Source organism: Paramisgurnus dabryanus, chromosome 23, assembly GCF_030506205.2.
Source record: "Paramisgurnus dabryanus chromosome 23, PD_genome_1.1, whole genome shotgun sequence".
In the NCBI taxonomy this organism is placed as follows: Eukaryota; Metazoa; Chordata; class Actinopteri; order Cypriniformes; family Cobitidae; genus Paramisgurnus; species Paramisgurnus dabryanus.
This window is the reverse complement of record NC_133359.1, coordinates 11,283,551-11,308,012: the sequence shown is the minus strand read 5'-3', so window position 1 is coordinate 11,308,012 and position 24,462 is coordinate 11,283,551. Positions and strand designations below refer to the sequence as shown.

At 36.6% G+C, this 24,462-nt stretch overlaps 3 protein-coding genes across 6 annotated transcripts; 1 reads left to right on the top strand and 2 right to left on the bottom strand.

The window, feature by feature from the left end:
* The first annotated feature begins 526 nt into the window (after positions 1-526).
* tnnt2d (troponin T2d, cardiac) lies at positions 527-9,918 on the top strand. The gene is made up of 11 exons (XM_065291118.1): positions 527-561; positions 696-723; positions 836-978; positions 1,259-1,316; positions 1,398-1,514; positions 7,410-7,487; positions 7,567-7,680; positions 7,789-7,901; positions 9,012-9,102; positions 9,590-9,627; positions 9,713-9,918. The coding sequence occupies exons 1-11, from the start codon at positions 527-529 to the stop codon at positions 9,756-9,758; spliced, it is 861 nt and encodes a 286-aa protein (XP_065147190.1). The 3' UTR covers positions 9,759-9,918.
* A 541-nt stretch (positions 9,919-10,459) lies between these two features.
* Positions 10,460-21,147, bottom strand: dnm1l (dynamin 1-like). 4 transcript variants are annotated; one of them, XM_065291906.1, is made up of 20 exons: positions 20,917-21,147; positions 18,762-18,906; positions 18,128-18,163; positions 17,610-17,656; positions 17,380-17,451; positions 17,169-17,255; positions 16,934-17,096; positions 16,700-16,820; positions 16,219-16,350; positions 15,923-16,129; positions 15,689-15,809; positions 15,307-15,462; positions 13,752-13,841; positions 13,562-13,654; positions 13,425-13,478; positions 13,125-13,196; positions 11,843-11,995; positions 11,326-11,435; positions 11,079-11,238; positions 10,460-10,921 (listed from the first exon to the last, which is right to left on the bottom strand). In XM_065291906.1, exons 1-20 carry the CDS (start codon positions 21,016-21,018, stop codon positions 10,865-10,867), a joined length of 2,178 nt encoding a protein of 725 aa, XP_065147978.1. In that variant the 5' UTR covers positions 21,019-21,147; the 3' UTR covers positions 10,460-10,864. The 4 variants fall into 4 exon arrangements, with proteins under 4 accessions (XP_065147978.1, XP_065147980.1, XP_065147979.1 ...); XM_065291908.1 differs by lacking the exon at positions 13,125-13,196; XM_065291907.1 differs by lacking the exon at positions 18,128-18,163.
* A 442-nt stretch (positions 21,148-21,589) lies between these two features.
* Positions 21,590-24,416, bottom strand: dnajb9a (DnaJ heat shock protein family (Hsp40) member B9a). Its single transcript, XM_065291913.1, has 3 exons — positions 24,292-24,416; positions 23,398-23,626; positions 21,590-23,290 (listed from the first exon to the last, which is right to left on the bottom strand). The coding sequence occupies exons 2-3, from the start codon at positions 23,612-23,614 to the stop codon at positions 22,854-22,856; spliced, it is 654 nt and encodes a 217-aa protein (XP_065147985.1). The 5' UTR covers positions 23,615-23,626; positions 24,292-24,416; the 3' UTR covers positions 21,590-22,853.
* Between the last annotated feature and the right edge of the window lie 46 nt (positions 24,417-24,462).

The window sequence follows — 24,462 nt, the reverse complement described above, 5'->3', positions numbered from 1 at the left end:
TTCTTGATCTTTTTCCTATAAGTGTTATTGTCAGTGTCAAACCCAATACTAAATAATTATAGCATCATACAAGCTTTCACAATAAAGAAAATATACATACATGTCTCTCTGTGCATTCTATACAGCGCACATTGTTTCAAAGACACTATTGGGTTTCATGGGGTGACAACACAAGGGCAGCCATGAGCAGAATGTTATGTTTCAGAATTTCACTGAAATGCATTTGAAGGTCTAACAATAGATGAAGCCTCCCAGCACACCAATGAACAGACACTGTGGTCACGTGGTGTGTTAGTATTTGAGCCCACCTGCCTCAACCCCGAACCCCGGAGCGAGAACTGTCATCCGGTCTCTGAAATCGAACCTTGGTAACTTTTAGATGAATTAATTGCAGTATATCTACTAGAATTTCTTAAAAGAAGACACAACTGCTATAAATTGATTTGTTTTGTCTCTTGCTTGTTTGTAATGGACCAGTTGTTAATGTACTGTAACTTGTGTATAATGTTTGACAGCATTGACAGTTATGTCTGATACAGAGGACATGGATGATGGAGTTCAGTAAGTAAAAATCTTTATTACTTCTACGATTTGCAATAGTAATATGCAAGTAAATAGCTATAAATTGTGCAGTAAATAAGTGCATTATATTTTCTCATCTGTCTTGTGTGTCTCTGTGTTTGTGTGTGTTTTAGGGAGGAAGGTGCTGTATCAAAGGGACATGTATTTGTTTCAGTGTTTATAATGGCTTATATATTTTATATAACAATGCCCATACTTTATCTGTGTTATTTCATATTTTATGATATTACTGTTATTATGATATATTATTATTTTTAACAATGACAAATATGAATTTAAAACAAAAAACTTTATAGTCTCTATTTACCATTTATGCATTGTTTGTGGACTTTTCTGTTCCATTGCTGAAAAAAAAATCTCTGCCATTTTAGTGGATGACTCCAGAGCCAAACCAAAGTAAGTTGCATTATTCTTTTGTATCTATTATTAGATAATTGCGATCCTGCCGGTGAAACCCCAGCTTTATGATGTACTGTTTTTAACGTAAAATCATCTTACATAATGTAATGAACATTCTGTGAAAATATACCCTTGATATCTTTAATATTGACTTAGTAAGGTCATGTCAACGATTGAAATTAAACTCTAATGTTCCTAATCTAAAATTACATTATGATACTTTAGACTGGATTTCAAAGCAGAAAAGTTTGGTTGCTTTATAATCTTCTATCTTCAGGTTTCTATCAAATATCCAAGCTCCAAAGATTCCAGAAGGAGATAAAGTTGATTTTGATGTAAGTGTTTATTTTCCCGCTTTGATCTTACATGTCTTTCACGCACACTAACCTGCAATATTTGTACTGTATATTTGACAGGACATCCACCGTAAGCGTCAGGAAAAAGATTTATCTGAGCTGCAGTCACTCATAGAAGCTCATTTTGTTCAGAGGCAAAAAGATGAACAGGAACTTATTGCCCTGGTCAACAGAATTGTGAGTATTTTCTACTTGAATACATTTGTGCTAAATTGTAAATAAAACATTTTGGTTTAACTTAAAAAAAAATTGGAAAGTTAAATTACCTGGTTGCCTTAAAAGGTACCCCGACTATGAAGACTTGTAAGCTTTAATACTTTATATCTGCCCTCAACTACATATTTTCATTACTTCAAAAAACAAAAACAAAAAAAAACATGTAATACTCATTTTAACCTATAGGCTGCCATTATGTTTCGCATTCTGAAATTGATGACGTGTAATGGCTGTTGTGAAATATTACCAGTTTACTATAGTAAATACTATGGTATCTTCTATAGTTTTCATGTAAGAATTTTTTATTTTTCTACTTACACATTTTTAGCTGTCAGATCGCCTTTATATTGATCTTCTTTCATTAGTATGTTTTTAGGGTGGTCCTTATTTTTCAACTTTTAAAGGGACTTTTTAGTATTTTATTAGTCAAAATAAATGTCTTCTTTATTCATAAATATGTCCTCATTGGTGTCAAATGACCTCTGCCAATGATCAGATTTTTCTTTGTAAGCTTAGAATTTCTTCACTTTACTTACATTGAATGGGTAAGTCCTAGAAGACTTCCGTGTCGTTCCACCATATTGAAAAACTATAGGCTAATAGCAGAAAAGGACAAAAAGCAAAGCCTACCGCAGCGCGTTTCCATAATGCGTTTTCGTTCAGAACACGTGAACCAGCTGAAACAGACAAGGAGATCAGTGAGTACATAACGGCTATTGTAGTTGCAACACGCATTTGGAAAAGCGAGGCGCTAGAGAACACTATTCGTTTGAATGCAAAATAAAATTTCACCACTAGATGGGGAAAATCCTACTTATTGTCTCTTTAAAGTTCATGCTCTCACCCCACCAATATGTTTGAGTAAATAAATAAAAAACTGGGCAAAATATGAAATAGGGCTGGGTATTGGCAAGGGTCTCACAATACGATACATATCACGATACATGGACACGGTACAATGTATCGCAATACGATACAATACATTGCATGCTGCAATACAATGCAATACTTTTTTTTTTATCAAAAATGTAAAAATAGCAAAATTTTTTTTACTTTTTTTTTAAACCCAAAGTGCGTCCACACGTCGGCTTTGAAAGCTGCAGGTGTTTTTACATTTTCTGCCATTTTCTCACTCCCGCTAACTTCTGAGACATTGGCTGAATGGCCGTAAATGACCGACAAATGGACAGTGACAACTACAGCAGCGGCGGAGGAGGTCGTTTGAAGCACACAAAGGGATTTGATGGGGTTTTTTAAAATATTGCCAGTAGAGATCGAAATATCGATACACTATCGGGGGGAACTGTATCACAGTAGTTAGCTGTATCGATATTTTTGCACAGCCCTAGCTAGCATGTATAATTGTTATATAATATACACAGCAATGGACTTATTTAACCATGCTCCATGCAATTAAAACTGTTTTAGTTGTGATATGTCTTTCAAAGCAAGAAAGCTTCAATGTGAATAAAGCACCAGAGGTGGAAAGAGTACTGAAAATTTGTACTCAAGTACAAGTACAAGTAGTTGCTAAAAAAATACTCAATTACAAGTAAAAGTACTGGTGTTAAAAATGTACTTAAGTATAAGTACAAAGTACCCCTCTTAAAAACTACTCAAGTACAAATTACTTTTTAGCCGGTGATATTTATTGAATAAACATTAAAGGTGCTCTAAGCGAATTGAAGCGTTTTAGACCATAAAACATTTTTTGTTACATACCGGAAACATCTCCTCACTATCTGCTTGCTGCCTGTCTCCTGATCAAACTGTAAAAAAACGCGATCTCTGTAGACAGCCCAGGCTTCACAAACGGCCATATCAACAAATGGCCAAACCTAGCCAGCACAAAACAAAACAAAGTATTCCAGCCAATAAACGACAAGAAGGATTTGGGGGTGGGGGTTGGGCGCGTTCATGAAAGCACGGAAGGGAGGGGGAGGGGGAGGAGTTAGCTACGCTCTGTCTGTTTGAAAACAGTTCAAACATCAACGTGACGTCGCACATTATTCGCTTAGAGCGCCTTTAAATCCATTGAATGAAATCAGAGATATGAATGGATTAAAAACAGGCAATTTGTGTTTTATACGAATAAACACATAGTACAGGAATTTTGTCTGTTTAAAGAATGTTAAATGATTTTAACAGCAGCTATATTATTTCATATTGTTTCTTCATATAATTTTTATCAAGTTATAAAAATGGTCTAATGTTATTATTATTAATGAATTATGATACAACATAAATAAGCTTGTTGGGTTATTTTATTTAAAAACAGATTTTTTTTACATTAACTCATTCCCCGCCAGCCATTTTTCGAAAAGTTGCCCGCCAGCATTTTTTATGATTTTCATAAAAGTTTTACAAAATGCCTTCCAGGAAATTTTTCAAATGAAAGAACAGACCCTCTACTTTCAAACAAACAATAAAAAAGTGAAAAACCGTTCCATCATATTTTTTCCCTGCTTATAAACTCTTAAATATTGGTGTTTTTCTTTACAAATACACATTTTTTTTTTAGCAAAAAGCTGAAACAATTGCATTTTTGTGAAGGAATTTAGTTAGAGATCAGATTCAGAACGAATATCAAACATAAAATTAGTAAATAACGTTTTGGCTTCAGTTTATCCATAAATTGGTTAAGTCCGCCATCTAGTGGACAATCGCGGTATTGCACATTAACATAAATTCTTCAGAAACACGTTTTATGCAAATGTTTTTTTTTTCTTAATTGACAAGATAACTCGTCAATGGCGGGGAAAAGAGTTAAAAATATTATTGGACAAGAAAGCTTTCCAAAAGTACACTACTAATATTTCAAAAGTTATCAGCATTTAGCACTGACATATGTGTAATTTAGACAGGCTGTCAGTGCAGTTACACTGCTACGCCAGTGGGACGCGGCAACAGACGAATTTGATAAAAGAGTCCTTATTAGACTGTTTATTATTATAAGCTTAAAACACTGATTCAATATGAATAATACAATGTTGACAATGACATGAAATTTAACTTTGAGCGCCATTTTACAATGTTAAATCTTTTTTTACGGTCTACGTGCTCGTCACCTAGGTAACTGAAGCTCATGTTTTAGGTATGTGACAAAAAATATAAATACATATATAATTATAACCATATGATAGATAATAAAAAGAACTTTAACATGGTTTTTAAATTATTAAAATCGGATAATTATTAAGAAAGTTATGGAATTTTTTAACTCGAAAATTAGGGGGCATTTTTGTACCCAATTAAAACTATAAAACTATGAAAAACTTCCGCTTGACCAAACACTTTAAAATATCATAACTTTCTCATTTCTTGGTCTATTTGCATAATTCAAACACCACATTGTATGTAATTAAAAGCCCATGATTAAGATGACATCTTTTTAAATATATATATATATATATATAAATGTTATTATTTTTTATTAACCACTAATTATTGAAACCGAGAGCATCAATCCACGCATATCTTTCCATATGAAATCAAAGCCCTCTCAAATAAAAGCTGTATTTTTATATATTAAAGAAACATTTCATTGTTTCTTTAATATTTCTTAATTGACTAATAATTCTGGCGAGCAATTTAAATGGTCAGATATTATTAATACATTAATTGATGATTATGTTATTTATCATTAATAATAATTCAATAAATGCATGCATGTTGCATGCATTTATTTATTTATATGTTTGACAAAATTATGCCAATAATGTAATCTAGAAATTCTAATCCTTCTTTCTGTATGATTACTTTAAAAAATAATGCACGGATTGATGAAAACGGAGAAGTTTTGGAAGCCAATATGATTGAATGGGCGATTCTGCTTTTGACAACAACGTCACTTGCGGATCTTAAAAAAGCACATGCGAATGTTACAATCAATCCCAAACTTCACCGAATTCAAGTTAAATGTATATTCTATCAAAAGTATTTGGTTTGAAACAAAAAAATACTCGCCTTCATAGAGGATTTCAATGCCAAACACGAGAGAAATTTTGCTTCGCTTATAACTTTCTTCTTACGACAGCAATCTTGGAAATTCGAACGTGAGAATCAACGTGAGGAAGTAATTTATGTGGGCTTTAGAGGTATTCACAAAGCAAAGATATGACAGATTTCCTAAGTCAACAACGCGTCTGGCGCTGAATACCTGCTGGGAACACAGCCGTGGGAACAAAGCGCTCGTGCGTATTACGTCATTTTGTCACATACCTACATGTTTCAAGTGATGTTTTCAGGCAAATTATCGTGAGGTCTACCCAACATTAAAAACGATAACGATCAAATAAATATGGTCATAAGTCTTCTTACCATAATGTGCTTTTTGAGATTAGAGGCTGAAGTATTGTAAGCCGAAATCACTGCAGATGGCAAACAAAGTTTGCATTACATTTACACGCTGTCTCCTTTCCTTCCTCTGTTTGAACAACTCCCAGGTGCAGCCATGGGCACTCATCATCCGGTATTTCTTCTGAATTTTTAATTAATTCAGCGTCCATAACGCCACAGTTCTTTGACATTAAAACACTAAATACAACGTCACAGTGAAGGACGCGCGAGGATCGATTGAATAGCTCTCCAGAGACCGGGCTCTTTTTCCGGTTCAAATACAAGGGTTTTTATTGGCCCGCCCACGATCAATTATTTCTATTGGATATCCAAATGCTGTCAAAGATTTGAATATTAATTTGATTCAAATTCTACAAGTACTTAGTAACGAATGTGATTTTCAAAGTAGCGAAGTACATTACTTACCTTAATTTGTACTTAAGTACAAGGGAAATTACAGACTTAAAAATGTACTCATAAAAGTACAAGTACACGAAAAAACTACTTAATTACAGTAACGTGAGTAGTTGTAATTCGTTACTTCCACCTCTGTAAAGCACAATAGATAGACAATATACACTGAGACAATGGCTGAAGCAACACAAAGCAAGTCCGCTATATGGTTACTCGCATCAGAAGAGACTACAATAACTGGAACAGTTACCCTCCAAAAAGCAAGTTTTATGTGTGTTGTGCATTTTAAAATGGTACAGTTTTTGCAAAAATATGTTATTTTGGAAATATTCAAAGGCTTTTGAAAAATATTTGTACAGTGTGTGTTTTATTGATATCCTAACACATTTACGGAGTGAGAATTGAACATTAAAAACATTTTTGACCCATTATAAGGACCACCTTAATGTTTTTTGTATTCTTCTTTTTTGTTACTCTCTGTGAAAGGGCTGAACAGAAGACCTGATGCTGTATTTTTAATGAAATGCGTACCAAATACTGCCACCTGCTGTCTGTGGGCGTTTATAACTCTCATCTTCTGTTTCACATCATTTTATAATCTACAGATTTAAGACGACTTTATCACGGTTTATGAAATTGTATAAAATAAATTAATTTATCATAAATTCTTTGTAATTTAATCTCAGAAAAATAAGGCTACTAACCAACAGCACTACATGGTATAATTTCATATGTTTTGTTTAATTCAATTATTAAGTTTTGGAATGTTTTATGTCCTAATTTTTCTTTGTTAGGGCCACGTAGAGATGCACTGTATACAAGGGGTGGCCGCACGCCAAAAAAGTTTGAGAACCACTGTACTAAACAATAAATGTGTTTATAACTGGGGAACGTTTTTAAATTTGAGTAAATTCACCTTAAAAATATTTGAGACAACTAATAATTTTAAGTTGAATGAACTCAAAATTTAAGGCAAGCAGGTAACTTACTTTTTTAAGTTAAACCAAAAAAATCTTTTTTTACAGTGTAAACATCTTTCAGCCTCTGCAAGGGGGTTGAAACATTCGATTGAAACTGTTTATGTAAAATCTGCTTATTTAACAGGAGAATAGGCGCGCAGAGAGAGCTGAGCAGCAGCGTGTACGTACAGAGAAAGAGAAGGAGCGACAGGCCAGACTCGCTGTGGGTAAAACACAGGCTCATAAATGAAATGCAACTGGCAACTACATCCTCTAAAACATAAATTCAATGTGACATGCAGGAAGAGAGAGAAAGGAAGGAACAAGAGGAACAAAGGAAGAAACACGATGAAGATGCCAAGAAGAAGAAAGCTCTCACTAACATGACCCACCAGTATGGAGGAACACAGCAAAGGGTCAGTGAACATCTTGTCTAAACCACGCACGTGAGATTTTCTGTACACAAGTCACATGACCATTCTTCACTATGTCTCCCATTCATATTATCATTTTTGTTGGAAAAGGGTGAGGGCCGCAAAGGTGCCAAGAAACAAACAGAAAGAGAGAAAAAGAAGAAGATACTGGCTGAGCGACGGAAGCCACTTAGCGTTGATCATCTGAGTGAAGACAAACTCAAGTATGACCCTTTTTATATTCTTATAGACGGTTTCAGTGGCAACAACATAAACAAGCGGCTTTTCTAGACCAAACTTAACTTCCGGTGGACTTCGCAAAGATTTAATAACAAGAGTTTCTCTAGTAGATTATTTCTGATAACAAGCAAAAAATAACCAGTAAATTACCTCAGTTCACATCAAAGCTTAAAAGAATATCAACTAACGTTACTGAGGTAATTATTAATGTAAACATTAATGTAGCTACAGAAATTCTTGCCTGGCTGATAAATCCACATAGCTGTGATCCATGCTCACTGTCTCCCCTCGTCTTCTTTTCCACAATGTAAATTATTTGTTCCAGAGGTCAGTTTAGTCACTAGCCAGACCAAAAAACAAGCGCAGACCGGATGTTAACTGGGCCAAACGCGTAACCGCGGCAACGCGCGTGCGTCCGATGAAACCGTCAATAGTTGCGCTTTCACATAGGATGCGCTGTGCTCTGCGCTGCGCTAAGAAACCCATTGATTTCAATGGCTTGCGCCGCGCGAGGGCGGTTTTTTGTTGCGCCGAGCAAAGCGCGAGCGCACCTTGCGCTCACGCCGCGGTCAAAGTTCAAAATAGTTTAACTTTTGCGCTGCGCTCTGTGACGATTACCCGCGCGGCCAATAGAAACGGTGCATCCAAACAAGCAAAATGGACGAAAGCTTATACTCGGGATTCTCAGAGCTTTATAATACAAGTTTATGCTCCTACAGAGACATCGGAAGGAAAGCTGTGTCATGGAAACACGTAGCAATTCAAGTTGGCAGGTCAGGTGTGTTTTAAGTCAAGCAGCAGCTTGTTGTAGGTATGCTGAAAGTAACGTGAAATGGAGACGAGCAACATCAGTCTCTGTATTCCTCGTCCACTATTTAACGCAAATATAAACACTGTAGTAATAATTGAAAACCCCGCCTACTTTGGTCTGGACATCAGAGCACAAATCGCTTGGCTGCGCCGAACCCAGCGGCGACCGCAGCGCACACCGCATCCTATGTGAAAGCCGCAATATTGCACGAGATATCTGTTGAATTGCACAACTGGCCTTTATTGAACATTCAAGACTTTTGTTTTTTTGTCACTCTTTACAGGGATAAAGCCAATGAGCTGTGGCAGTGGTTGATGGGACTGGAAGCAGAGAAGTACGATCTGAACGAGAAACTAAAACGCCAGAAATATGACGTAAGTGATCTCTAACCTACCTTTCTGAGATCGGTCCATCCTGTATTATAAATAAATGTCATCAAAGTGTGGACTTTGAGGTAGTCCACAAGTCCGGAGTGTGTCATTTGGGACAGGGCCAGTGTGAACTCCTCCCATCCGTCGTCCTGGGTTGGTAAAGACGTGCGTTTAGGGGCGGGGCCATGTTTAGTGGCTCTAGTGCGTCACCGAGCCACGGTTTTAGCCCCGCCCAAATAAAAATGTGGAAAAACTGTTCTATGGAGTAAATCCACAATTTAGTACTACATTGTTCACAGTTTCTGTAACGCGTTTCTGCAATATGTTTCTCACATTTACAATGTTATTAAAAACAATTCCCTGCATGACTTTAAAGAAACAATTCAATGACACCATCTGTTTATGACTGGAGCTTATTAATTCAAGGTAAACAGGCTGTGTTCATTATCACATTATTTTGTTATTGATAAACTTTTTTTTTATCTTACAGATAAATCTGCTCCTTGCACGGGTTCAAGATCACCAGAGGTAAGAGCACAATCTCATGAACACTTTTAAGTCAAATTTAATTTAAAAGGCTATTTTTAACTCTCGTTTTTTTTCCATTGGTCAGTGCCAAGGGTCGAGGCAAAGGCAAAATGGGAGGAAGACTAAGATAGATGCTGACAGCCAGCAAAAGATCAGAGTTTGCACCAATGTTTTGTTGTCCATTTGTTTGTTGCGTAGATAATATTTTAAATTGTTCTGAATGTACATGAATGCTCATGCTGTACATTTTTGCACAGCTTTTTCATGTCAAATAAACTGTACATTTGATGATATATGTGTCAACTGATACTAATTATTTTTTTAAATGAAAACCATATGAAGAGCTCAGATGCAAAACCCTCTAAGTGTCGACATTTTCTTGTACATAAATGAGCGTTTTTTATCAGGCTCTGATGCTTAGGTTCAGAAATTTTACTTTGATGGCAATGAAAAGGTTATTAGTCAGTAACTAAAATGCCTTGTTTTCACAAATGTCAATAGTCATGTCATTGGTATTTAACTAATTTGAATGTCTTTCACTGCAAAACCCTCTAAGTGCATCCAAAAATGTCCACTCCTCAAAAAAGTCTCATCACTCTTTACTGTCCTTTCTGAATAAAAGGCTCAACAAAATCACTAATTATCCTAATATATTCAGTCACTATCATCATCGCATTTTTGACAAAGGTGGTGTTTAGCTGCTTTTGCATCTGGGCTCTTCATATATCTGAAACATAAATCTAGTCAAATGAAATGTATCTAAATCATTATATCACCTTAAGAGTAATTTTATATACAACCCAAAGCAGAAAAAAATGCAAAGTAACAAAAATTAAGCAATGAAATTAAATATTTATAGCCTGTGTTACAAATGAAACCGTTACATTTTTTCTACTTCCTATATAGCACAGCTTTTTGTTACAGCCCAGGACACAACATTCATTTTTTCATATGACGATCTTTAATTTAGGCTACATCAGAGACACATGGTCCACACAAATTATCTGGAGCTTACATGGTAGCTTACATACATGAAAGAAGATATCACTGAACGGGACGTGTGCAGGTGTGACGTGATAAGTGCTGCCCTCAAAGTAGCTCATGAAAAGTCCATGGCATTCATAATAAAACTATATTCGTTACACACAAATTGACAGCAGTGCATTTTTCAAGTTGGCTATCTGGGAGATCCAGACAGGAAGGGCCACAGGGCTTGAGCGAATATCTGGGTGGGACTTCACCACAGGTGCGTTTCTCGAATCTCAGCGATCACCTGACTGGCTTTCTGCAAGGCCTATGAGGAAAAACATAACAGCTTAGCAACATTTAAGACTTCATTTTTAATAGACTAGATTTTAACCTACAAGCGGCCATTATTCATAAATACAGGCCTTAACTACACCTGCTTTACAGTTTCAACACGTTTTTCAATCTAAACACCCCTTTGTTACCTTCAGCATATCTGCAGCTTCATTGCGGCGCTGGGCCATGTCCTCTGACTCTGTGAGGAGGTCGTCCAGCAGGGCTGATTTATAAAGCTGTCCCACCAGTTCACTTTGTAAGCTGTCCTTCACATGGTTTACCAGGAAGTGCATAACGGCCTTCGGTACACTGCAGAGATGATGAGAGACGTGTTAGGTTTCAAAAATATAAGACGGAAAAGTTTTGACATAAACTCCCAAATTATTCCATACAAACCTGTCCTGAATGTTTTTGCGTACGATGAGGAAATAGGACTTGATGAGCCTTTCGATGACCTCACAGTCCCTTTGCTCACGAGCAGAGAGTTTTCTGGTAACTGGCACAGGCTGGAAAAAAACACATCAACTGTAATTTATTTTTACTGTACTGGCCAATAGCTTTTAAGACTATGCATGCTATAGTTTATTTAATGAAATTTCAGCATCTACAGCCACATATATGGCGAGAACCAGTTGATCTATACACCACGTTGTGAGAAGGGCAATTTGACATCTCCAATTCACCTAACCTGCATGTTTTTGGACTGTGGAAGGAAACCGGTACCCAAAGTAAACCCACGCTGACACAAGGAGAACATGCAAAATCCACACATAAAGACCGCCTGACCCAGCCAGGGCTCAAACCAGGGATCTTCTTGCTACCCACTTAGCCACTCTGCCACCCCTGCTATAGTTTTTTTACTCACAAATGTTTTTACAATGTCATTTAAGGGATTTGTGTTTTATGCTTTTACCACGTCAAGTAAATTCACTGCGTGTCCTTTCTGGGTGCTGCCGGAGCTCTGCTGTTTGCTCCTGTCGTCTCCCTGGCCGTCCTCTCCTTTCTTCAGCATGCCTCGCCAGGTACCCGTACCTCCCTCCTGCTCCCCTGGAGGTGCTCCTCCCGTCTGATGGAGACAAACAGAAAAACCACAACATGACTGAACACCAACATCCATTAACATTCACTGTGTAGTGAAGTCGATCTGTGTTTTATGTGCTCATTTAAACTGAAAATAATATATGACTAACGGTTTATCCACAATAATCTGCACATAAAATACCAGGATTGACCTGGAATGAGAGCAATGCTTTTTAAATATATATATATATATACAAATATAACACATCCATACATATTTATATATTTTATATACAGTACTGTGCAAAAATCTAAGGCCATCACCATCACCACCAGCTTTGTTGTTTTAGCTAATTTTAATGTCCATCCATATTTATTTTTCACTCTTTTTATTAAGATACAAACCGAAAATACAAGAATTTGTAGACAAAATTATAAACAAAATTGTCAGAATTAAATGTCGTCTTCAGACATCAGTCAGTATTTATGTTGTTGTTCATGACCTCTCTTGGCACTAAACACATCTTGAGCTTTTTAAGGAGACCGCAGTCCTGAAGTCATTCGATTAGTATTAAATTAGGATTTAATTTTATTTGTCTGCTATTGCTCAAGTGAAAGGGGAGTTTACCCTAAATACTTGACACTTCAGCTTATACTGTTTTTAATACAACATGCAAATTTTCAGTATTTTCTGGTTGTATTCAAATAAAGAGAGACTGGGAAATTATTATATATAATCACTATACCATTGCAAAAACAACTAATCTAATGGTGGAATGGTGGCACAATACTATATATTTATAGAAACATGTATTTAAGTTGGACAGGATCTTCAAAATCTGCCTCAAAATCAACTCAACAACGAGTGCATACAAGCACCATCAAATTTGTATTTACATACAACCCCAGCTGTCTTTACATAACATGCCAAAAAAAGATATACCTTGATATAAAAAATTCAGTTTAAACTTGCAGAAAATCCTCAGCATGCAAAAACAGCAAGAGCTCGGTGAGCTTTTAAAAAAAGCAAAACACACAAAGAGTATTCATCCACAAAGAAGTTTAAAAAGGTCCAAATCAGTACAAAACAAACTGGTTTAGGTTAATTTGGGGGAGAATTTGGGTTGAAAATCAACTCCATCCATGCTTTGCCCCTATAAACGGGGTGCACACACCTTAGGGCCTTCGCCCTCAGCAGATGGCTGCTCGGTGGGCGACACTGACTGCCCACCGGGACCCTTTAGGGACTACAGAGACACACAGGAAGAGAGAGAATAAAATCAGCTAGTCTGCAAAATAAAAAACCCAGGTTTTGGTCTAATTCTTTTCGAAAGGAATAAGCAAAAAAATATATACAGTAAGAAAATAAAGTGGAGGTTTACACAAGCGCAATAAAGAGGACAAAGAGCACCGCTGTCTACAGCCAATCCCAGTGTCTCCCTATCTCACAACGTTACTGATCTAACTGATCATACCTTATCACGCGGCACAGCCGAAGGCAGATCTCTCATTCTGTTACGCCTCTGCTCCTGCACAAACAACCACAGCAAAAATAAATATATTTTACATTGATTTAATAAATAGTGGTCCTTAAATCTAAATGTCAGTAAACCTCAATGTTGTTGTTCATGAGCCCGCAAGCATCTGCAAAGTCTGGGTGTTTGGTATTGATGTAAGCCAACTCAATCGCCACCAAGTTGTGAACCTAAAACAAAGTAAAAACTTTTTACTTAAAACTGAATGATTTGCACAGAAACACTGCTGGTGTTTTATAAATAAGGACTGATGATGAGAAAACAAACCATCTCATTGGTCACTGGCAGCCTCTTTCTGAGCAGAGAGGTAACCACTTCGACTATAGCATCATGGAGCTTTGGAAACCTAAGCAACTCCTAAAAACAAAAACAAAGCAACAAAGTTTTACCATTTATGTTACATTATTACTGTACTGACCATATATAGCATACCACCAGTTTACTGTAATGACCAATATACTGTAGGTAACACTACTGTGCCGTACTGTATTGACTGTATTTATGCTGTTCCAGCCCCTAGTTTAGTCTGATTGGTCCGTAGTTTCAAAACTATGGATTTTTTTATCTGTTGCTGCATCCGAAATCACATACTGTGACAGTGGATACTAAATTAGATAAAGTACCTATTGTACTGTAGGTACAATAAAGTATGAATAAATTCAGATTCACTACATCCGCCATGTTGATACATCATGTGACATACGTCATCATAACAACAAGTTAGTTGTTAACTGGGATGATGTTAAACAAGCACAATTTAACCACATTTAATATATATGTATTTGCATTTGAATAGAGCCGCGTTACTGCTTTCGGACATTTTTGAATACAACAACGCCTCTCATTCTTCTTCTTCGTGGGTGACTCCTCTCCCGGGGGTTCACAGGGATCTAAGCGCATTGTCTAAAGCGCACGGCCTAAACGGGCGTGTCTGATTCCTCTCTTGATAATTTAACGACGGGAACACTTTTAATTGCTGTAAATGTATTGATATCCTACATAATCATTGTAATCTCATAAAATAATTTGCAAATATGCAAGAAAAGCTTGGTACTCTAAAAATACTTGATTTGTAACAAACAAGAGATAAAGAATTTACAAACGTGCGGAGAGCTGTTTCAGCACTCGGACAGCGCCATGTTTTTTTTTTTTTAAAGCATTACTTAAAAATGTTTCTCATATCACCATGTCCACAGGTACAGAGTCATCATATACAATAAATCCATGGGGTAGCATTTAAAAAACATTTCAAAATAGATGCATTTGTTTAAAGCAAAGCATTTATTTACTTACCAGGCTACAGGTAAAGCAGCTCTTTACGCCTTCTAACGTCTCATAATTAGTCCTCATTTATGTCCAAGAGACTCGATAATAATCTTTTACATTTTAATCCAAATTTTTTTCATATTTAAAAGCTTTTTTGTGCTGCTGCGCATCCATGTATGTGATAAGCAAACCCGCTTTGTTGTCCCGATTTTAGGCGCATATTACCAACGTGCTCTTTAAATAACAAAAACAATATTGCGCCATTGACTTTAGACCAGGTTTTAGTTGGTCAATGGCGTAGCCTGTTTTAGTTGCCTCAAAATAGCAACGTGCCAACAATGCACCTGAACACACCTCGTTTTCAGACCAGAACGCCCATAGGCGCAAAATTGGGTGTAAATGCATTTGCTATTTAAATAACGTGGGGCTAAACATGAAAATGATCATTGTGCCGGGTTGAAACTAGCAAAAGACACATTGCGCCGGGTGTATGATAGAGCCCATAGTATGGAAGTAGGCCGTTTCAGACGTAAAATGAATTTCTTATATAGTATACCTGTGTACTGTAATTACTACAGTGCTGAATGATCCTTTGCATCTCCTCATGCACCAGCTCCACACAGCGCAGACTGGGTTCCTCCAGACGCTTTACTTGCCTCTTCACCAGGAGTTCGAATGAAATCTCAGGAACAAACAGAGCAGGACGAGGACCCTGCAGAAACACACCAGAACCATATTACCCAGAATCCCCTGTACAAGCTTCAGAAATCACAGTTAAAACCACTGTTAAAATCTACACTCTTGTTGTATGCTGTTATATTACAGCCAATGAATTATTCAAAAGCCCATCCTAAAATAGAAACTTGCACTCCTCAAGCACCGAGAAAATGGATAATGCGAGTTCATTTAATATCATACTATATAATGTCTTAACCCACCGTAGCATTCCTGATCGCTGTAAGCACATCTATGGTTGTAAGTCCTCCCAAAGGGTCGACTGACTCCAATGTCCTACCAAATGTCTCGTGAAAGATGTAACATATTCTTGCACCACCACACCTACAATATCACCACAAACCAAATGAGATTAGCACGGACGTCTCTGTTAGACATATTGTGAACATTTATTATCTATAATAATGGTATCACGAGAGAACAAGAGAGACACTAACAGTTCGGCTGTCTCAATGTACTTGGCTGTTCCCTCAATCGTGTTGCAGTACTCGGTGGCAAACTTGGTGATGAGCTGCAGCAAGGTGGCACTCTTGTCGTCGACCGGCTCACCATAGCTGCCGAGCAGAGACTGATACTGGGCGGCCAGAACATTGATACGAGTCTTCAGCTCCGGCAGACAGTCCCTAATGTGGTGCATTAACAACCTGATGGAGAAATAAGAGACTATTTATTCATACTGCAAAACAGTATTTTGTTACATCCATACTTTACAGCTTAAAACAAATATATCTACCTGTTTAATGTTCTTGCAAGATATTTAGTCCCGTTTCTATTGGCGAGGGAGGGATATTTCTTCTGGAGGAACGCGTATTCATCACGGATAGAGTCTGCCACACTTTTCTTATTGTTGATGTCTAGCTGACTCCTGGATGAAGACACATGCACACTTGAATATACTGAAAAATCCTTGCAATTTTGAAAAACAAGATAATATGTTGAACTAAATAAGATTTTTTTTAGATAAAAATGTTGATTTCAATATTTGACCTCTGACCTTCAGTTTATTGTATGGATTATGGCCCTATCTAGGTCAATAACTCTATAATAAAAATATTACCATAACAACTTTTATGATGCAAATTTATTATCTGTCATCATTCGCTAGAAAATCAAGTATAGACCTGTGCATTTTAGCACAGGTAGCTGTATTGACCAATCAGCTTCCAGGACCATAACCTATCCGTTCTAACATAACTGCCTTTTGTTATCTTTACCTGTTGACCACTCCAATCAATCCCAGTTTGACAGGAATCACTCTACCCATGAGCACATCCATGGCATCAGTCCCAGCGTCCATCAGATCCAGTTTAGTCACCACAGCCAGCGTTCTGCGACCTATTAGCAGTAATTTTGCATGCAAAATATTAAAATGTGCATTTCAGAGCTATGCAGAAAATGGATCACATTAAAAAGCAAACAGACGTGTGCACGGAAATAAAAATGCTGACCGTCTGGGTCCACTTCGCGGGCGACTTTCAAAGCTTCAGACGTGGCCATGTCTGTGTTTGCCGCAGTGACAGCCAAGATGATGCAGTTGGGGTTGCTGATGTATTTTAAGATCAGCTCACGAATTAGAAGCTCGATGTCTTTGGGCTGGTCTCCTACTGGGACCTGATAATGAATGCTAATGTTAAATAAATGTTAAACAGCTGATTTAAGGATAATACGCAATTGTTAAAATACCTTAGTGATGCCAGGCAGGTCCACCAGTGTGAGGTTGACAACATTTGGTGAGAAGACTTTCAGGTGAATGGGCTCATCACTTATCCCCTGCGAAACGAAGAGTAACAACGTAAATATATTTACAATGTCTATAACATTATGCATTAGTCAAACACATAAACTGCATACAGGGTTAAAAGAAACTCTTTTTTTATAAGCTCTGTCAACATACCTTGTTGTTGCCAGAAATTCTTTCGGTTTCATTTTCGATTTCTTGCCTGATTTCGTCAAAATCTGTGTAGATCTGAAAATCAGAGATGCGTTATTTAAACATTTATTCTGATATTATGTTTGGATCTTTGTGGTGCTGCTCAAAGACAAAGAATCGCTCACAATGGATGCCAACAAACAGGCCATACATGTTAGACTTTGTCTAAAGGTGCATTGTACTGGTTTCAATACCTTGTTTTTGGTGTGTAGAAATTTCGCCCACTCTTCTCCATCAACTCCTGTGGAAACATGGTTGACAACATGACACTAGCTGTTTACTTAGTACTGTTTACACATATAGGGAATCAGCATCATAATTCTCATCACTGAACAAACACAAAATGCATGAAAACAGCAAATGATACCAAACAGAAGTGCCATGTAGCTGAGGACAAGCGCAGTGCATTATGGGTAGGATAGGCTAACTAAGCTTTGGCTCTTCAAAAAACACAGTCCTTGGATCTTCATTCAAAGTAACGTTTAAATAACTCATGACTGTTAGTGAGCTACAAAGCAAGTAATCCGATTGGATCTCAATTTTACAGTGTTTACATTCACCACTTCACTCTGGATTCTTTACATCTGAATTTAGTCACTACACCAGGCACTAGCAGCGTAATACAAGCTTGTTATTAAATAAAGGTGGCATGATGAGGGCAAAAACAAGCTGCGCAACACAAGCAAAGGGGAAAGAACAAGGAAAAGGAGACCTTTGTAAAGGCGCCCATTTTTCCAAGCATTGGGGTCTGTGTTTAAAGAGAGATGACAAAGGGTTAGCTCGCAATGCCCGTAAGTGCAGCAGTGCAGTCTGAAAAGGCCCTATTGTAACCAAAATCATACAAATGCATATAGGCCGGCTAAAAATGCAATGGAATATTATTGTTTTCTTTATATACTGTAAATTCACACAATAATAAAGGTGCTTTTCTTAAGACATCAGATATGTGGACAACAATTACTGGATAAATCTGCTAGGCTCTAACAGGTTTTCCTTTCTCTTTTAACTTAAGGGAACATTCCAGGCAGGATTATTACAATATTAGCTCTACAAGCAGCATTCTTAGCATTAAAAAAATATATTTTGACAATTTTTTGCTACAATGACAAAATTCCAGTATTTAAAACAAGACAATGTTAGAAGCACACAACAACCCAAGTCAACCATCTGAAAGCACAACAATGTCTTGACACAAAGTAGTAGAAGACACAAGCACTGAGTAACGTCTGTAGTCCCGAACACACACACAGTTATTTTTTTACAATGTGTAATCACTTTCCAAGCAAAAAGGTTTACGAGTTTATGCGTTTATGCTTTTCATTCACAAAAAGAAAATTAACAATTACCATTTTCGTCTCCCGTCTTTCTTCTGTCGTCCGCGTCTACGTGCACCAACTGAAGGATGAGAGGCCTGCGGGTGACAATGCCTGTCCCACGGGGCAAGAGATCTCGGCCAACCAAACTCTCTAGCACTGAGCTTTTTCCACTGCTCTGTAAAACAGATGCACCACAGAAGAAAAGTTGATTGAAAGTTTGTCACTGTCACACTTTTTACTTTTAACAAATACAATATTCACATTAAACTATCCAGACAGCTTAAGAACACTTTTACTTTCTTGGAAACACATATCCTCTTAACTGCTCAGTGAAAGTCCCTGCATTAAACATTAAGTGTGTGTGAAGGAAACCCTACTACAAGGACTGTAGCTAGTGTGGTGAAAGTTGGGAGCGTAATGGTTTGGGGAGACATTCTGCTTCTGAGTAGGACTAGGTGATATTGACCAAAATGCATATGGTATATTTGGAATGAATGGTGATATACAATCAATCTCTCTGTACTAGATTAAATAAATGTTACATGCAAGTCAAAGCCTCATGTGAGATGTCAATGACCTTTTGAAAAAAATAAAATTCACAGGGTTTTCCTGTGCTGCACATCATGCAAGTAGGGTTTGTAACAGTATGATAATCATCTTTGCAAATATCACGGTTTCACGTATAGACGGTTTCATTGGACGCACGTGTATTGTCGTGGTTGAGCTTCTGGAATCTGGACGGGGCTTAACTTCCAGTCTCTGTTTGTTTAATGGTCTGGCTAGTGGCTAAACTGAACTCTTGAACAAATACCTTGTCAAAAATATAACAAATGTTTTGGTTCCTTTAAGATAAGGGGTGACGGCGATCATAGATCACTGTTATATGAAGGGAGGTTTGGCAGCCGATCTGTAGTTAACATTGTATATATTATATAGTACACATTTTACAAAGTAGCTTGGGGTTTGGGTTAGGATGTCTGAAATGTAAGAGAAATTCGTTCAAAACTAAACTGACAATTGTAAAAAAAAAATAAGAAAAAACCACATAAAATGACACGAAAAAGAAAGTCGTTCTACGGACACAAATAACTATTTATAGAAATTCGTGCTGAGTGACACGAAAAAGAAATTCGTAAAAAAAGCAGAAAATTATGTCCATGAATAGGAATAAATAAATTTAATATTTCGTGACTATACCACAACTTGCCTTGAGATTGGGTTATATATATATATTTATATATATATATATGGGGGCCGTATATCGAACTAGAACTTTTGTGATAGAAACTTAAACTAGAATTTCAGTCTGTGTCTATATCACAAGACTATTCAGTGCAAGACTTAAATCAATGCTATTGAATATGTGATAACTGATTTAGTCATTAAGATTAATTTCAATTGGTTTACAACTGATACAATGCTATATTCTTAATAATTTAACTATGTGTATGTATTTCAACAATAAAAGTATATTGTTTGTGTAATGCCAGTGTCAGTCATACAGTTCTTTTAAACACATACCCTATATCAACTTGTGCTTCATCTATAAACTGATCAATGTCTATAACAAAAATCCTGCAACTGTTTAGCATACTGTACACATGCTGTCTGATCTAGACATGCTGTCTGATCTACCCATGCTGCTTATCTGACAGGTTTAGACTTATCTGGTAGGTTCAGACAGACCATGGTGCATTACTTCATATGTTAGCTGCCCTACTGACACCACCACCACAGCCACATAATGCATTTATGGACATATATTATACTGTTAAAACACCACAACATATTTCTTAACAGTAGAAATTCAGATAATTTACCTGCTAGGACTACTCAAGGAACAATCGAAAACGTATGTTAGCATACTAGTTAGCTCTTTTAATGAATGCGTATTCCTGCTGTTATGTCTAACTTAATGGAGGCTGTATTTAAAGCGACATACGTTTAAGTCATTTTCTGTGTCATGTATATCAAGTGTCGCAGACATAAAGAAATCCTAATGATAGCTAATCTTTCAAATCTAGCGTATTGACTAGCTCGACTGTGTTTTTATGCGCACTTAAAAAAATTGTTATTACGTTTATGGTTCCCCATAAATGTAGTATCAGGCTACTTGGTTTTTGAAACAACCATACAGTAAACGACTTTCAATGGTAGTTAAAATGGAAAGCGCAACTAAACCTACCTGCGTTCCTACCACTGCAATCTGGGGCAACTGGATTATATCTGTCCCAACCGTGTTAAAAACATCCTGGAGTTTATTAATGACAGGAATAAGAGCCTCCATCACGTTGACGTTCTCTTTCCCCGTCAAAATGAATGAGCTAAAGGCAACAACCCCGGCTAAACACGGCACAAAGTCATCCAATGTCCCTCAGGCAGACAGTACGAATCAACCCGGCCGCGGAAACAACTGCGCGCGCAGTGGCTTCTGGGACTTGTAGTTTTGGGCGGCTAACCAGCGGTTGACACGCCTTTGAAATTTCTGGAAATAAACTACATTTCCAAGCATTGTTCTGAACAACAAGACAACCGTAACTATGGAGCGCAACAAAATATTTTCGGGGTGAATCGTCATGTTATTTTCAAGTAAAACAGCAATAGAAACAAATTACATGTGTAGCCCTGCAGCTAGTACTGAGCGTTTAAGTTATTTGTATGGTGATTTCATACCATTTTTTGTATTTATTTGTTACATAATTTTCAGCACATATGTGTTTATCTTGTTAGTTGATTATAATGTGACTGGAATTAAAAATAAAACCTCTATAATATAATAAAAAATCACTTTAAAAGAATATCCGTTAAAGTGTACCGAGAAAGTTAAAAATGTTTAGTTACTAAACAGCAATACATAATACTTTTGAACACTTTTTATTGTTCACCCAAATACATGATATTATACATCTGGGCTCAAATAGTATATTTTAGATTTTCATCCATAGGATTAAAATAAAGAAAGTGCCTGATGAGTCTGTTGAAACCCATTACAACTATGAGAGCGGGTAACAAATATAACAACAAAACAGCTGCCTTAAAATATTGCACACAAGATTATTAAAGACAGAACATTCAACATACACAATATACAGGAACAGAGCTTGGTTATGCATATTATTTACATAAAAAGATATTCAAGTGGTCCATATGCATGGGGAGTAACATACAAATAAATTGTTTGTATGTAATAAACTTTGTTATAAACATTTGTATAGAAGTTATACACGTTGACCTGTCAGTCTTGTTTTGGTCTTTTTGTAAACCAAAGCTGTTTACAATCCCATCTGGACAATAGATGACAAAACTAAGCTCAGCTATTTTCAGCCACACAAACTATAATACACATAAGGTCGACAAAGTGCTCCAATTTGTTACATTCCAATTGAATTTATCACATTGTCAATTGGAAGTGGGAAAGGCACCTCTATATCTAATAAGTGTTTATTTGAAAGAAACTATTTAAATATAATGAACTATATTATTCACAGCAAGTTACACAGCAAACATTTGTTTAGCTTCACATAAAAGTAAGTAAGAAAGTAAGGATGTTTGAAAAAATATGAAGCTCAAAAATTCATATTTTGATTGCTTAGCTCCAAGTTCAAACACAGCAAAATACAACAATGGATAAGTAAATTAGGTAAAGAAAGTGATGCTATGCGTCATTCTTTTGGATTCAACAGGGGGGTTTAGTAGTAACACTAGCAGGCTAAAAATGATAAAATCAATTAATTTTGTGTACATAATAACTTGGTATATGTCAATGAAGTGGGATTTAAATAATATATGCGTACTGATATATTATTAGGGGCATAATTTCCTCTAAAGATTAATGTAGATCAAATATATCATAAACAAAAAATGTCAGTTTTGAAATTTCTACAGTTAATCTGAAAAATATGCATCTGCGAGAATGAAAACAACCTTGATTAACAGACTCTAATATCCAATATAGTGTCAATTACAAATGTCCAAAACTTCAAATGACCCATCATTGTCCTAATAAATCATTCACAGGTAAAACCAAACCTCACTCTTCACAGCAGCAAACAAATAAATCTTATTCAGACATAAAAATAAAAGTAGCACGATCCTCAGAGTTGTAGTAGTCCATGATGAGGTTCAGGATGAAGTGCAGTCAGTATAAGTAGTCACCATATTTCCCCTTCTCTGGGTTACAGTTCTGCAGTGTTGTTTGGCTGTTCCCTGAAACCGGCTTTCCGTCCTTTTAACGTGCCTATCAAATGTAAACATCTTCTCCATATCTTCAAACATGTCTTCGTAGACACCGGTACCAAAATTACCCGGAAAGTGTCTCTTATGGCGGTTGTGTGATTGCTGGTGGGCTCTGAAATGCTCGTCAAAATGACGTTTCGGACGAGCGTGCCTATTTTGGCTGTAGATATCAAAGTCTCTGAACATGTCGTTGAAGTTGAAATCAAAGGAATTATGAAAACGCTGCCCACCTCCTCCTCCACCCATTTCTTCATTAGTAAATGGATTTTCTCCTAACTGGTCATACTCTTGTCTCCTCTTCTCATCGGATAGGGTTTCATATGCTGAGGAACAAAAGTTATCAAAGTTTAGTTATCAAAAACTTTACATTATAGATCACTATAAGGCAAATGACCAATGGCAGCTGCAGAAACAAATGTATAACACTCACCCTCTGCAATCTCTCTGAATTTTGTTTCTGCATCCGGGCTCTTGTTTTTGTCTGGGTGATATTTCATTGCAAGCTTGTGAAAAGCTTTTTTTATCTGACGTTCAGATGCATCTTTAGGGACACCAAGAATGTCATAGTAGTCTTTTTTGGCCAGTATGAGTTCTGTTATCATCAAGATGCACACTGCAAACATCAATGTCGACTGTGCTGTGGCCATGTTTCTGGCTGTCTGATAGGAGATTGGAAAAAAGAGAATTAACCAAATTGTATTTGATGTAACTACAACATATACACAATAGTAATACATCTTTATAACAATGTTATATTACATTAGAAAGAGTATTTACTTTTTATAAAAAACAATTTAACGCTATGTCATTTGCATTTTGAAGCCATGCCTTTGCGCCTGCAGAAACGTTACCCAAAGTAACAGTTTTACTAATGCGCCACGCCCCTTTACTTAACACTGTGGGTTACTGTTATATATATTGTATATTATATTGACATAGTAATATTTTATTATTTTGTAAGATGCTTAATTATTTCAACAGTTACTTTACCATGTTGAATAAATAAACCTAAAATTATTAATATTATATAGCACGACCATTTAATTTACCGGTACATGACGCATTTAGCATATTTGATTTTACACTTGTTTGTCTCATTTGTCAAGAATAATTCTGTGCTATACTATGCCCTACAAAACCTCCATGAACCCTCAAAACGAAACCAACACGCAATGACTAAAAAGAAATATGATGCACCCTGCTTTTTCTAATCCTTCAATATAACAATATAATGGAGCCAGGCGGATCGTTAAACATTCGCGCTATTAAAACATGCCATACAGATATAAACCGTGAATGGCAACGCTAAAGAAAACGTACTCACTTTATGACAGCAAGGTGAGAAATGATCTAAAACGATACAGTTGTTTTCAATCTTTGGGCAGTACAACACGACTCGCAATACAATTGGTTCATTTCTGTACCTCGTGATGTTCACACAATTCCAGACACTCATCGTTGCGTTTTATTTACGCAGGTGCTCATTTGGGCAAAT

What these genes read in the sequence shown, in the direction of transcription:
- tnnt2d (XM_065291118.1), top strand. Translation starts at nt 527, where the DNA reads ATGTCTGATACAGAGGACATGGATGATGGAGTTCA. An exon ending in GACTCCAGAGCCAAACCAAA is followed by an intron (nt 979 to 1,258) that starts GTAAGTTGCATT and finishes TTCTATCTTCAG; the next exon opens with GTTTCTATCAAATATCCAAG. An exon ending in TTGCCCTGGTCAACAGAATT is followed by an intron (nt 1,515 to 7,409) that starts GTGAGTATTTTC and finishes CTTATTTAACAG; the next exon opens with GAGAATAGGCGCGCAGAGAG.
- dnm1l (XM_065291906.1), bottom strand. Translation starts at nt 21,018, where the DNA reads ATGGAGGCTCTTATTCCTGTCATTAATAAACTCCAGGATGTTTTTAAC. An exon ending in AAATGGGCGCCTTTACAAAG is followed by an intron (nt 17,657 to 18,127) that starts GTCTCCTTTTCC and finishes ATGTTTCCACAG; the next exon opens with GAGTTGATGGAGAAGAGTGG. An exon ending in TTCTACACACCAAAAACAAG is followed by an intron (nt 17,452 to 17,609) that starts GTATTGAAACCA and finishes TCTGATTTTCAG; the next exon opens with ATCTACACAGATTTTGACGA.
- dnajb9a (XM_065291913.1), bottom strand. Translation starts at nt 23,614, where the DNA reads ATGGCCACAGCACAGTCGACATTGATGTTTGCAGTGTGCATCTTGATG. An exon ending in ATTCAGAGAGATTGCAGAGG is followed by an intron (nt 23,291 to 23,397) that starts GTGAGTGTTATA and finishes TTTGTTCCTCAG; the next exon opens with CATATGAAACCCTATCCGAT.